At 38.2% G+C, this 14,236-nt stretch overlaps 1 protein-coding gene across 1 annotated transcript in view; it reads right to left on the bottom strand.

Annotated features, from left to right (window-relative positions):
- Window positions 1–14,236, bottom strand: part of LOC127661393 (multiple epidermal growth factor-like domains protein 11) — a 220,211-nt gene that overhangs the window by 11,717 nt on the left and 194,258 nt on the right. The window contains exons 17-22 of the mRNA XM_052152060.1: window positions 10,872–11,000; window positions 6,544–6,672; window positions 5,568–5,696; window positions 5,025–5,153; window positions 4,172–4,405; window positions 2,994–3,112 (exon numbers count right to left, since the gene is read on the bottom strand). Of these exons, the coding sequence (XP_052008020.1) occupies window positions 2,994–3,112; window positions 4,172–4,405; window positions 5,025–5,153; window positions 5,568–5,696; window positions 6,544–6,672; window positions 10,872–11,000 (869 nt within the window). The remainder of the gene's footprint in view (window positions 1–2,993; window positions 3,113–4,171; window positions 4,406–5,024; window positions 5,154–5,567; window positions 5,697–6,543; window positions 6,673–10,871; window positions 11,001–14,236) is intronic.

Here is a 14,236-nt window from a genome sequence, read left to right as displayed (position 1 = left end):
GAAAGTGGATAGCCACAATCTGGAGGCTGATTAATATTGTGGACGATGAAAGTTAACGAGATTTAATGCCCGTTGCGATGAATATGCAATCCCCACATAGACAAGTTCTTTCAATTAGTTAAACTCACACTTTTGGGAATCATTTAATGTTACTTGAATCGGTGCTTTTTAAGCGCATTTCTATCTTTATACTGTGGAAGGATTTGTTTGAAAAATGTCAATAAATCATTATATTGTTTCACATTTATTTTGTCTTTCCTAAGATTTACTTAGCTTTTAACTACATATGAAAAGCGCATGCTGACAAAAACATCTTATTCTGAGTAGGGTTGCAACGGTATGAGACTTGTCACTGTATGATAACCATCTCAGAAAATATCACGGTTTCACGGTATATGGTATTACACAATTATTATTAGCAGTTACAATGACATTTAAAGGAGTGAAAACAGAAATTTTTTTTTTTTTTGGTTGAGCAAACGCTTTATTATAATTGAAACGTATTCATAATTGAATTTTAAAGTAATGTCCTATAATTATTAACAATTAACATACAGTAGGTGCATGAAAGCGCAGCCAGACTGCTTCGCTCTGTACTTTTAACTCAGTGGTTCTCAACTGGTTTTGCTTCAGGACAGATTTTACATTGGAAATCAAGTGACGATCCACCATAGTAAAAAAGTAACCTGTATTTAATGTATCCTGGTTCGCATTTCCCTTTATGTTGCATAGTTTTGTTCATGGTTTTCCAGTACAAGGACATTCATCAAGTGACAATTTATTTTTGTTGTTGATGTCAAATATACAGGACGTTTTCTCTCCCCCCTTTAAAAATTGAAGGGCATATTTACTTATATGAGCCCATTATTATCCTGTTTGTTTCCTAATTTCAAACATAATTCAAACAGAACATTACATATTACATAAAATGAGGTCTAATAGATTCTACATGAAGATTTTTTTCATATGAAACTATAATATTTTGTCAAAATATAACAGTTACTTTTACTCATGTAAAATCCTGAAACAATTTTGTAAAGGTGTTGATGTGTCATGATTAAATTTTTTAGCGCATAGTAGAGTGTTGCTCTTTTCCTCAGTGCTGTTTGGCATGACAGGGCTGCCTACTGTTTGAGAGATTCGACTTGACTTCCACCGTAACGTTTTAAAATAGAAAAGTCTCACTAGAACTGAAACTGGACACATCAGTTTTGAGGTCTGAGCTCCGCAAGCCTGGTCGTTGCACGCACGCACCAGAGAGAAGAGCAGATCGCGATCGCAATCTGGTTCCGTTTCACTTGTGCGAAAGTGCAGATGAGAAGCCTTTAGCTGATTGCGAGATTATCATAATTCTCCTCGGCAGTCCTAAATAGGCCATCATCTACTGTCTGTGACCCAGTCCGATTAGACCAGTGACCCACTTTTGGGCGCGACACACCAGTTGAGAAACACTGCTTTAACTCTGTGGCAGGGCGGAGGGTGGGGCCGGGTCGTGAATTTACACACCTGGTCCCTTATCAGGCTAATCAAGCCTCCGAGAGGGATAAAGGCTGACTGCGGACGGTGGTGCGACAGAGAGAGAATGTTTACAGGCAGCTGTCCATCCTATGTGTGCATTTGTGTCATTTGGTTTTAGCTCTTTATCAAAAATATTATTTATATTGTCAAGCCTGTTCTCGCCTCCTCCTTTCCATTGAACTGCTTTACACTGGTGCCGAAAACCAGGAAAGGAGGAGGCGAGAACCGGCTTGACAATATAAATAATATTTTTAATAAAGAACTAAAACCAAACGACACAAACACACACACATAGGACGGACAGCTGCCTGTAAACAGGTGAGATTCTCTGTCTATTTTTTTCTCAATACCGTAGATAAGCAAAAGTACATGGTATGACAACCATTGTTGTGGTTCGTGCCATCTCTGTGAAAAATCACTCGAAGTCTTACGGATTTTATTTTCAGAAGAATAGACTTGATTATCAGACAATAAAGCCGAGTTGCCTCTGCAGAACAACTGAAGCATCTCTGTGTTTTTGTTCACTTAAATACATGTCCTCTAACAAGGTGGGGCTAATACATTACAAATGTATCACCATTATCCATCATCCTATTCTTTGACTCTGGTTTAATTATTTTAAGAAGTGGACAGGAGACACCTGTGGGAGAGCCTCACCATATATTTTCTCAGTAGTCATGAGAGCACATTTGTGAGGCTATTCCTGTTCCTGCACAGTCCTCTAAACACACACACACACACACACACACACACACACACACACACACACACACACACACACACACACACACACACACACACACACACACACACACACACACACACACACACACACACACACAGTAAAATACATGCTTGACCATCAGAAATAATTGTAGAATAAAATGACATTGATTATACTTGATTAATGTATATTTAACTTGATAAAAATACACCACACCATCAATTTTGCAACCGCTGCAACCCTAATTCTGAGTGATAGTTTCTGTGGTAATTAAAATGCACTTTACAGGGTGAAAATACTTGATTTCTGTCACAAGTCTCACAGGCTTTTTTTTGGAAAAAGAAACAGCTTCACAAATTCCTTTCTCCATTATTTGATCACTGAATAGGCTCTTGTGTTTGTGAAGTGTCAGTGTAATGACTCTGGGCAGACACATTGCAAAGGTCCCGCCTTCTAAACAGTGTTTATGCTGGTTTATGCTGTATTAACAGTAAATGCGTTAATCGAGATTAAGAAAAATGTACCTGTTAAAACTTTTAAATTGAAGGAATACATTGGTGACTTAAAGTATTAATTTCCTTCCAAAACAGCTAAATCTGTACATTACTCCAAACTTTAGGCCGCCAGTGTGTGTGAGTGTGTGTGTGTGTATGTATATATGTATATATATATATATATATATATATATATATATATATATAGGGTATGTCCTCATTTAGACAGCCAAGTAAAAGATTGTTTGTGTGCTTGCCTTAAGAGTAAGAGTGCCATCCAGGTTGTTTGTGATGGAGGAAGAGATGCTGCACTGTGCCACAGTGTGGTAGCTTGGATTGGAGAAACACTGGCCACTGCTGCTGCTCTGTGACGTTTCTAGAAAAAATTGCAAGGCAACAGATTTCACTTATTCACATTAAAACTCCAACGCATCACACCATTAAGCATACAACTAAACCACACTCCTGTATTGTTCCATAATGCAGGCAGGACACCCTGCTCTTGCAATAACGGAGTAGAAGGCACTTTAATGGTAGAATGGGTAATAAAATAGAAATGTATTATACAGAATGGAATTCATCAAGCCATGTACTGTATAGCCACATCATTAAAACTAGTCTCTATGCAGCTTGCTTATGATATGACCAAAAATATATTGTATTTTCACATGAATAAAATATTAATATGATATTTCAAGTAAGTTCTCTTAAAGGCATTCTCTGAATAGACAAAGATGCTACTATACACACTTTTCCAATACAAAATTATTATATATGTTAACTGAATCTATTGCCATACTTTTTACATTGTAAAAACATTCATGAAATTACATTACCAAATTGTATTTGGACACTTTTAGACACTTGAGTCACACTTATAAAAGTTTGAAATGAGTGTCATTGCATTACATTAGATAAGATATATCAAGTCACATGGCATCTGCAAACAAATGTTGACCTTTTCTCATATTTCATTTTTCAAAGCCATTTTTGCAGCTACTTTTAATCAACTGGCTTCAAGGTACTTTTAGAGGTTGTTTGAAGTCAGTTCCCATCAAGTTCACACAGGTGTCCTAGCAGAGTAACCACAGGTTTAGTTAATCACATTAACTATGGACATGTTTTATGTCTGACAACTAGAAATAGTCACCAATCTTTGTCTCAGTTTTATCAATATACTGTATATTTGTATTTCAAAATAACAATGATAACAAAACACTTCCTTTTGTCATGTTTTGCTTGAAAAGTGTGCTATATTCTTGACAAAGAAATGCTGGTTGGTTAGATAATTTTTTATGTAAAGCAAAGACATTCATACATTTTTATTGTCCAAATATGTTATGAGACCACTGTACAATATTTATTTGCATATTTGAATTTTTCCCAATATGAATATTTAATGATGACGATTCATAGTGCCAATGGCAGTTCTCACCGGAGAGGGAGTAGTCAGTGTTGGTGACACGAAGGGCTGGGGTGTAAGACACACTAGGCATGTCCTGACCCTTATCTCTCTGTCTTTGCCTGAACCAAACAAACAAGCTGAGCATGGCAATGATGATGAGGAGCAGGAAGATGATGCCCATGACAGCGCCTGCGGACTGGCGCTCTGAACCCATAGCGGGACTGATCTTAGTGTAAGGGTTCAACTCCTCCATCACCAGAGCGGCTAGAACACAGAATGTTAACGTAAGTAAAGTATAAAATAAGAAATATAAAGTATACAAGAAAAATATAAAGAACAAATGTAATATATGTAATAATTATTAGGATAAAGTGTGTGGCTCTCTTGTTTATGTATGAAATAAAGGGTAAAACTATTTGTTTCTGTGTTTGATTGTGTCTGCAAAACACTGGGGTCCAAAAGTCTGCGACAACTAGTGACAATGCACCTATTTTGCATTACTCTAATTTATGACACAATGTTAACAATTAAATAAATAATTAATTAAATAAAAAACATTATGTTCCATGATTTGAGAATGTGAGAATCATGTGTGCTTCAATAGAAGCAAGAAAATCGGACCTTTTGAACAAAGGATTCAACATGGACAATGTCATAAATTTGCTTTTATTTGATTAGTGACCATGAAACTATAGTGTAGAATATTTCTTCATTATGCTTCGTAATGTTCTTTGCTTTTAACATTTCAATAACCAAAATGTTCCATTTATTTCCAGGTTTCAACAAATATATCAGACATTAAATGTGTTCTCAGATTGTATGTGTTTGATCTGTAAAATAACAATGGATGTTGAGAGACAATGAAAGTAAAAGAGAGTATTACCCTGATCACAGCGGATTCCTTTGTATCCAAGGCTGCAGTAGCATGTTCCTGTCACATAATCACAGGTGGCATTGTTCATACATTCACACAGCTGCTGACAGCCATAGCCAAATGTCCCGGGAGGACACTCTGTATAAAAAACAAGCACAAATAAAATGAACCGAAGGGCACACACTATGTAAACAAAGCATTCAGACACACAAAGATTGTGAACGGCTGCAGTTGGTAGATGATGTTTGATGGGAAACAAACACACACACACACACACACCCCCGCCCACACACACACACTCACCCACCCACACCCGCGCACACACAGACACCCATGCGCGCGCACACACGCACACACACACACACACACACACACGCACACAGACACACATGCACGCACACACGCGCACACACCCACACAGAGATCATAACCACCATCATATTCATCTGAGCATCAAACATCTCTTTTAAGGTCTAGCTGGATTTAAACCCCCTCACAAACCCCTAACACAGTCACATACCACAACATTCTTAAATGGGCTACAGCACTCACTCTGTTCACAGTTGGTCCCAATAAAGCCAGTCCGACATGCACACTGGCCAGTGATATGATCACAGTCAGCTCCATTTTGACAGCGGCACACCTCTGCACAGTCTCGCCCATAAAACCCTGAGGGACAGCCTGAAGAAAGAGATATCCTGCTACATCACATTAACCTACAACATAGTTGGTGTACGCTGATGGCACCAGCAATGGGAAACCCAGAGCTAAAGGGAGAGCATCTGAGAAGCAAATATCACAACATTCATTATCAGCAGATGACCTGAATTTATTGTAACACTTAACTGAATTAAACTGTATTAGCATGGCACTGTTTTCCCCCTTCTGATGGCCTTATAATTTCAGACACTAACAGCAAGTCGTAGACACACACACTTACATAAATACAGAAGCACGCAAAGACAGCCTGGCTACTACAAATAACAAGCCTACTGGAGCAAACATTGCAGCAAAACACAAATGGATTTCATCACTTCTCAAGAAAAAGAGTTTATATCACTGCTGTCATATGAAAAAAAGTATCAAACAGAGTGTCAGCAGAGGAGGCATCAAGATCTTTGAAATGATTGATGTAACGAATGAGAGCTGGATTTCATTTTTAGGTGTGATGCTGATGGTTTTTAAATTCTGCCTTCAGCAAGGTCACATAATGAGTTAAATGAATGAACATGCATTTATTATTAAGGACAAATATCTATGTGTCATCATAACATCTTAGGATTTCACCAGCGCATGTTCACCATTGCTCAGCTGCAAATGTATCTCTCTGGTGCAGTCTTCAAAAGCTGCCAACAGATGTCACTGTGTCACTTTGTAGAATGTTCATTATGTGTGCGTAGGACAGAAATGTGTGCAGGGGAGAGTGTTTGTGTGTATTTTTATGTATACTTTTATAAAAGGGGCTTGTTTGTACATTTATATCTGTGAATGTGTGGGTATGTTTGTATTTGTGTTGGTGTTGACTTACGCTGCGTGCAGTAGAGACCGGTCCAGCCTGGGCTGCACCTGCACTCTCCATCGTAGGCGCTACATTGGGCTCCGTTGTGACAGTTACATGAGTTCAAGCAGTCAGGGCCCCACTGGCCTAATGGACAAACTGCAGATGCCAGAGACATCGTCAAATGAAGACTAACACACAAACACCTACAACTCTAATTGTGTGTATATAGACAGACAAACAAACAGACAGACAGCCAGCCAGACAGATAGATAGATCCAGACAGACAGACAGACTGACTGACTATCTATACTAAACATTCTAATCTTGCACCTTAATATCTGTCGAGGCACGTACAGTTTACAGGCCCCCTCACTTGTGATCACACACATACAAAATTATGAATTTAATGTAAAAACTCCTAATGCTTAGCAAATAAAATGTTGTGCTGGTACAGCCAAAATGAGGAGAAAATCACATTAAAATGAGGGTCATAGCTAGGAACCAAATAACAATTTTATTTATGAAGTTTTAAGCTAATTTTTTTTTTTAATTATTCATTTAAAGGGGTCATGTCATGCATTTTCTTTTACTTTATTATTTTCCTTGAGGTTCACTTATAAATGTAAGTAAAGACTTCTGCACAAAAAACTCCACCCTGTCTCTGGCCCTCTGTCTGAAGGAAAACATTAATAGCTACAGTATATGTCCCAATTTATGTGAAGCATGCAATTCAACTACTACAGTTGTACCTGTAACTGAAAAAAAACCGAACAACAAACTGAACATACTCAATATACTGTTTTGTCCCGTATTTCCCCTCTCCGAAAATGTCTCTACCGTCTATGCGGCTTTCTCAGTCACATGAGTATTCTAATCAAAGGTAGCCAAGGATATGGCTTGTAAAACCAATAAAATCACACCATGTTATTTGAAGTACATGATGGGATTAAACTATCCAGTCATGATCCCCTATCAATAGACGTCCAGTAAGTGAACTGAGTGAAGAGTCAGTTTGAAAGAGCACACAGATGAAATTGTGGCTGGACAAATGTCAAGGAAGCGTGCATGTACATTTAATGAGGATCTTCAAAAAGAGTTTAGATTTTTTAAAAAGGAGTCACAGACAGAACCTAGTAAAGTGAAGTGTAAGATTTGTGGAGTTCGCTTTTCCATCGCCCATGGAGGCCACACCGACATTGCGCAGCATATTTATACAAAAAAGCATGTGGATGCTGCTAAAGTTACAGCAATTTTTTGTCAAGCACAGTTCTGAATCTGACAAGGTGCACACAAGAGAAGGACTTTTGCTTATCATTATGTTGTGCACGGCCATAGCTTTGCACATTTGTGACCTGTGAAAAGTCTTGCAGGCCAGGCTGGAGGAATCATTCATACCCTTTGACATTAAAAAGCAGTTGGATGCCCTGGTTGATGCTTGTGACATGCAAGCGGATGACTTCTTTTGTGCAGTGAGAAACTTTTATTCAGCATTGGTGAATTACCTCCAAAATTGGAGCTGCTCATTGGAGAACACAGAAATACTTGTGTGGGCCCTACTGAGAGACATCCCAGAGTGGAAAGACATTCAGAGCAGCCTCAAACACTTCTACTCCAGAATCCCTGCACTCAGTTTGATTGACGAAACTCTTTGATGAGTGGGCTTGTGCGAATTACTGAGTGGAACATGAACAAGACGGCCATGTCTGAGAGATGGACAGACGTTTTTTGTGAGCTGGAGAGCAAGACCATCAACTTTGGAGTCTTAGCCAAGGTTGTGGAGTTTGTTTTAGGCCTGCCAGGGACATCGGCATCTGTGGAGCATGTGTTCTCCTTAATGAACACAGCATGGCCACTAGATAAATCTCAACTCAGTGTAACAGTCATGAAGGCAATGCTTTTCCTACATCTTAATTTTGGACTGGACTGCTCTGCATTTTACGATAAACTCTTGAAAGACAAGCGCACACTGAGAAAAATTGCTGCAAGCAAAAAGTACAAGGTGCGAAAAGTACAGTTACAGATGCACCCTCTACTTCCTATTGATCTGCGCCTAGGTAAGGATACGGCAATTACATTTTTGATGTGAGTGGGCAGTCCCATTTTCCACAAGCAGGAATCTGGTCACCCTAACAATAATGCTATATAAAGCTGAGAAAAGTGACAATAATCCAGACTAAAAAAAGCTGCGAATGTGAAGGGTTAATAAATCTGTAAAGAGTTTTAACAGATGGTTAACCTGGATGTTTGCATCTGAAGTGTGGCTCTTTCAATACACATGCCATGTAATGGGAAATACAGACATCCTGATGCGTTCATTTCTGCTAAAATAAGGGATGTCCAGGGAAATACAAGACTAATAAGATGGCAGCCACAAGACTGTATACCATTGTGCTTCGTTGCACTGTGCTACGTGTTATTCTTACATAATAAAGTCATTTAATATCACATCAATATTTTCTGAGCAATTGTGTATTTCTTTGGTGAGTAACCATGTAATAAGCACAATCCGCTCTGCGTTGGAGACTTTATCATGGTTTATTTTACGATAAAATGGCACAGAAGGATGAAACAGTAGTATTAAACCTGTTACTCACCAGCATTACTGTTGTGTCCAATAAGGATGCTACAACTTTCAATATAAATTTATTTGCAAATTCTGAATTATAATATTTCTCAAAAGAATCCTTAGAGAAATGTGCTGAACAAAATATTTAACCCCACAGTGATATGTTCAGGAACTTTGTTTTAATAAGCCACTCATTCTTAACGTTAGGATCCTTCAGCCGGCTATGTAGAGATGCAGTTTTTCCGCAACCAGGATCACAATAATATTTTGGGACCTTACTTGACATCTTAATCTTTTTGTTGGTTAAAGGCAAACTTAAGTGACAATAGTACCACCTTCACATTTTAAGTACCTCTGCTTTTCTATCAGTTAACCGCGATGATTATGTTGTAGAGGCGGCGCTATTCAAATGACACTGAACAGTGACGTCAGTCACAATGTAGCCGATTTCAAAACAGGTCGTTTTCGCAGAGTAGATAAAATAAATGCTTTTTTCAGATTCGAGAGGAAGTTTTGAGTTCTGAAACTTACAGTCTGTTTTTATAGTATAATGTCTTATATGTTTAAATATCAAGGAATATGTTATTCCTCATGGCATGACCCCTTTAAACAAAAATCTTTTCCCTCCCATAAGGATAGAAAAGGTCACTGCAAATCCTGAGCACTTCACATACAGCAAACACCATTAGAAGACAGAGACACCATCCCATTTATGTTCAATGAGAGCCGGCGACTTCCAGCGACACGAGCTGTAGCAACCGTTGGCGACCAGATGTGGGCGTGTCCAGCGACGCGACAAAGTTGAGACAAGTTTAACTTTATTCAAATGAAGAGTGACTTACGGGAGCGACAGCCAATAGGAGAGAAGACGGTAGAGCTCACGTGATCTTTCTCTCTCTCTCTCTCTCTCAGCTCCTGCAGTAATGGAAAGATCAGATGAACCACCCTCTGCAGCAGCTCATCAAACTGGGTCCTGTCAAGCCTGAAGTACTGGTGGAACCGGACTTCATCCAGCCGCAGCTCCTGCACCAGCCGGTGGTACTCATCATGCTGACTCCGAGATTGAATGGTTTTGTTAACCCAGACAGACCGGCATTCGTGTTTTCGCCTCAGATAAACAGCCGCTATGGCAAAGAGCACGCCTTGTTTCCCGTTCATCTTTGATATAAAGCATTTTATGTACTGATTCAATTTATATTCAGTCTTTTCCCTCCAAAATGTTTGTTTTTAGCGGCAAGAAAACTGATTCGTTGTCAACAGCAATGGAATGGCATCCATGAACAGGCAACTAGTAGTGGGAACGCCCACTAGCGACCTAACCGCCAGCCACTGGTGACCTGCAGCGACAAAGTTGCTGGCAGTGTGTACGCAGCTTTACGGCTCTAACTGCTCTCAGCAGCGCAAGAATTTTGGTGAGCTATACATTTGGCAGGACGTTGTTGCACTCATCTCAGTTTCATATTGCCGTTCTCCTGGGGGAGTAAATTATTGAGAGTGTGCTATCAAGTAATGTATTGAGGAAATTGTTGGTCTCTATCAGTGGTGCTTGTGTGGTATTTGGCAAAGAAAATGGACATGGTAATGATTTACATGGCAATATGACACGAGACGACTATGAAAAATACAGCACAAGAGAAATTGATGAAAATGGATTGGAAAGACAGTGAGAGGAAGTAGGAGAACAAAACAGAGGGACACACACACACACACACACACAGAGTGAGAAGAAAGCACATGAAAGAAAGTGAAATTGAAAGCGTAACAGAGATAAGGACTAATTGGTTCATACTCTGTGAGCAGTCGTCACCAGTCCAACCTGGAAAGCACTGGCAAGAGCCGTCAATGGGGTTGCAGGTGCCGTTGATTGTACACAGACAGATCTCAGCACAGGCTTTTCCAAATTTCCCACTGGGACACACTGATGGGACACAAACACACATAACAGACATAAAGCAGAGGTTAAACCTGAAAAGTGACACTTTCAATGGTAATCATAAAGCAGAATATCTGTGGGATGCCAGCAATAGTTTTACTCCTTACTCCTTAGGTCAGAACTTAAGTGGGGAATGGGTCAAACATACCATGAAAAATAACAAAAATGCAGCCCAAATAAGGTATTTGATAAACTGATTTATGACAGTTTATGTTTTAAATGGTTAGAACAAAAATGCCCTCATCAAGGTCATAAATGCCCCTGAAAATCAAATCCAGGGGGCAAATATTGCCTCTTAATGTAAAAGTTAATTTCTGACTGTGTCTATAGTAATGGCATAATACATGCAGATTACAAAGGTGAACAGGCCTTATGTTTAAAAATGGCTTTTGCGATCACACATTGAAGTTAAAGCTAATTGTGCCATTAGAATATATAATCAGATTTAATGACTGAAATGTTGAAAAATAATTATTGCTTCCCAAATACTCCTAGTTTAGCCAGTGTTGAGTAGTAACAGATTACATGTAACCTGGATTATATAATCAGATTAAAAAAAAATCAAGCACTTGTTATTGGATTAAATTACATTTTAAAATACTTGTAATCAGATTAAAGTTACTTTTAATGGATTACATGATTACATATTAATTAGTCATGGGCAGTAAATTGTTCAGAATTTTTAGATCTTTTAGATCTCCTTACCTGATAGTAGCCATTAGCCAGTTGGCTATAATTAAACTGAAGATGAAGAGGTCTCACTCAGCGTTTGACCACTGGATTTACAAAAATAATTTCACTTTTAAGGAGACACAGGGCAAAAATATTACTGTGCAATGTAAACTGTCTTCCAAAACTTTATATCCTACCCACTGCAACCGATTCCACGTCAAATCTAAAGAGGCATAAAGAGGTGTGCTTGCATGTTTTTACAACTTTAGGTTGCATATCTGAACTATCACTCTGTGTATTCATATTCACAATGTAATCCACTCACATAAATGCAGAACAGATAGCATTAGTGCTGTAAAGTTAGTTTTAGTTTTGCAAATCGCTTTTGCTCTCAACTTCAAAAATATAAATACTTGCATTTTTGCTTTTGTGATAACTTTTGAAAATGTTTTGTGACGTTGATCTACAAATATAGCTAGTCTGACCTATTACCACACAGGGTTGGTGTTGGTAATGTCGAAATTGCCGGAGTAAGACAACATTTGTTTAACGTGACCCGTGGCACTTGTTCATAATTCTAGAAAGACTCCCAAAAGAAATGCCTGTTAAACTCAAACATTTTTATATCTGTAATTGATGGAGGGCCTTGAGTTATAACAGCATCACAGGAGAAAACATGCAATTCCCTTTTTATCTTCACACTATGTGAATACATTTGCAATCTGTGCTTCTGAATTTGTGGACCAAAGCACCACTCAAACAATTAGGCCATGCCTTCTCATGATGAATAATTATGCAAGTTACTAAACACTGCTAATATTTTGCTGTGAAATACTATGTCTACATCATAACCAGTGATCTAACTAATTATTGATTCTGGAAGTCTGGGAAAAAGCCATCTCATACAAAACATGCATTTCAGTTAAAATGTGTTTTCAGTACCCTCAGTAACAGACACATAGTGAATAAAACACAAAAAATAATATAAATTCTCATAATTTGATTAATCAGTAACTATGTTTTTTTTTTAAAAACGCATTAAAGCGTTTAAATTGCATCAAAATTGAATAGATTATCCAACTCAAACACATGTGACATCAAATAAACAAGAGTTAGGTCAGAGGAAATCCAAAAGTAATCCAAACGCAATTAGATTAGATTAGTTGAAAAATTTAATGCAATAGATTACATTACCAATTACAATTCTGTCATGTAATCTGAATCAGTATCGGATTGCAATTCAGAAGTAATCTGTCCAGCACTGAGCTCAGCCCTCTGTCCTTCATGGTTTGGACAAACAAGTAATCCCACCCCAAACTCACACTATTTGTTGAGCGTGACATTGACATGTTGGACTGCTCAAACAAACTCTCTGAATGTGAAAGCTCCATGAGATGGCTAGATAAGCACAATTTTTCTTTCCCTTATATTAAATTGCAAGTAGCCTTTAGTTTACATAACATGTCAAATCAAGGATCACAATCATATGGACCGTGATTTGCTACTGCTAGTTGGAGGCATGTGGTACTGGGGAAGGAGACATTCTCATTCTAGAGAGTATTTTACTGAACAAAAATACAGATATGCCTGTGAGTGCAAGAGGAGTCATCAATATTTTCGGCCTGTTTTCCTAGAAGAGAAATACAAATATCTGCTAAAAGTTTTGTCAAATGTAGGAAGTACACTAGCATATAGATGGCCTCAAAGCTAACAGACATGGATTTGAAGACACAGCTGATTTTGTCTGGTCTTAAAACTGGGATAGGAGAAATGTATTTTAACATCCAAAAAATTTACACTTCACCCCTAAAGTCATTAAGAACTTTATTGTGTACAATAAACACATACTAAAGTATGTTTGTGTGTAGTTCTGTGAAAGTTCAGCAGAGTGAACTATCAATATCGAATAATAAAGCAGAGTGACAAGCACGAGCGATTGTAAGTCACTTCAAAGCAAAATCACCCTTCAAACATATACTTCTGTCACACTGTCCAATTATCCGACTTTGCCATCTTCGCTCGACATAGGCAAGAACAAGGATGACTGGTGTACAACAGAATTAAAAATAGAGCTTGAGTATATTTGAAATAAAATGAATATTTCTCAGTGTACTGACACTTGCTTAATTTGAGATTTCATTTTATATTAAAGCCCAACACTTTTTTGCCCCAATCTTTTATCTTGTTTCGATGAGTTCAGCTAGGTATATCGACGGTACTCCTTTGTCAAAGACAAGGTTGTGATATGCAACAGGTAAACACCATTCCCTGGAGAGCAGAAATAAAATGGAATCATGAGTACGTTCTAATCAGATAGATCGTCCAATTAGAAGTTGAATCTGAATCTTTATGGCGCTGGCTTTAACTAATTATATTTCCACAATCTTTGTATTTTATAGAAACTCTTTCAACTAACTCAAAGCTCGCTCTTATTAGCTAGTGTCCCCCTCATTCAACTGGCTCAGTTTCACTCCGACAGTGACTTGCTTAAGTTCATTAGCTCGTTTTGAAATGGGTGAACGTGGGCTCAAGACATCTGAGGACGCCAA

Source organism: Xyrauchen texanus, chromosome 21 (assembly GCF_025860055.1).
Source record: "Xyrauchen texanus isolate HMW12.3.18 chromosome 21, RBS_HiC_50CHRs, whole genome shotgun sequence".
Lineage (NCBI taxonomy): Eukaryota > Metazoa > Chordata > Actinopteri > Cypriniformes > Catostomidae > Xyrauchen > Xyrauchen texanus.
This window is presented reverse-complemented; position numbering and strand designations above follow the sequence as displayed.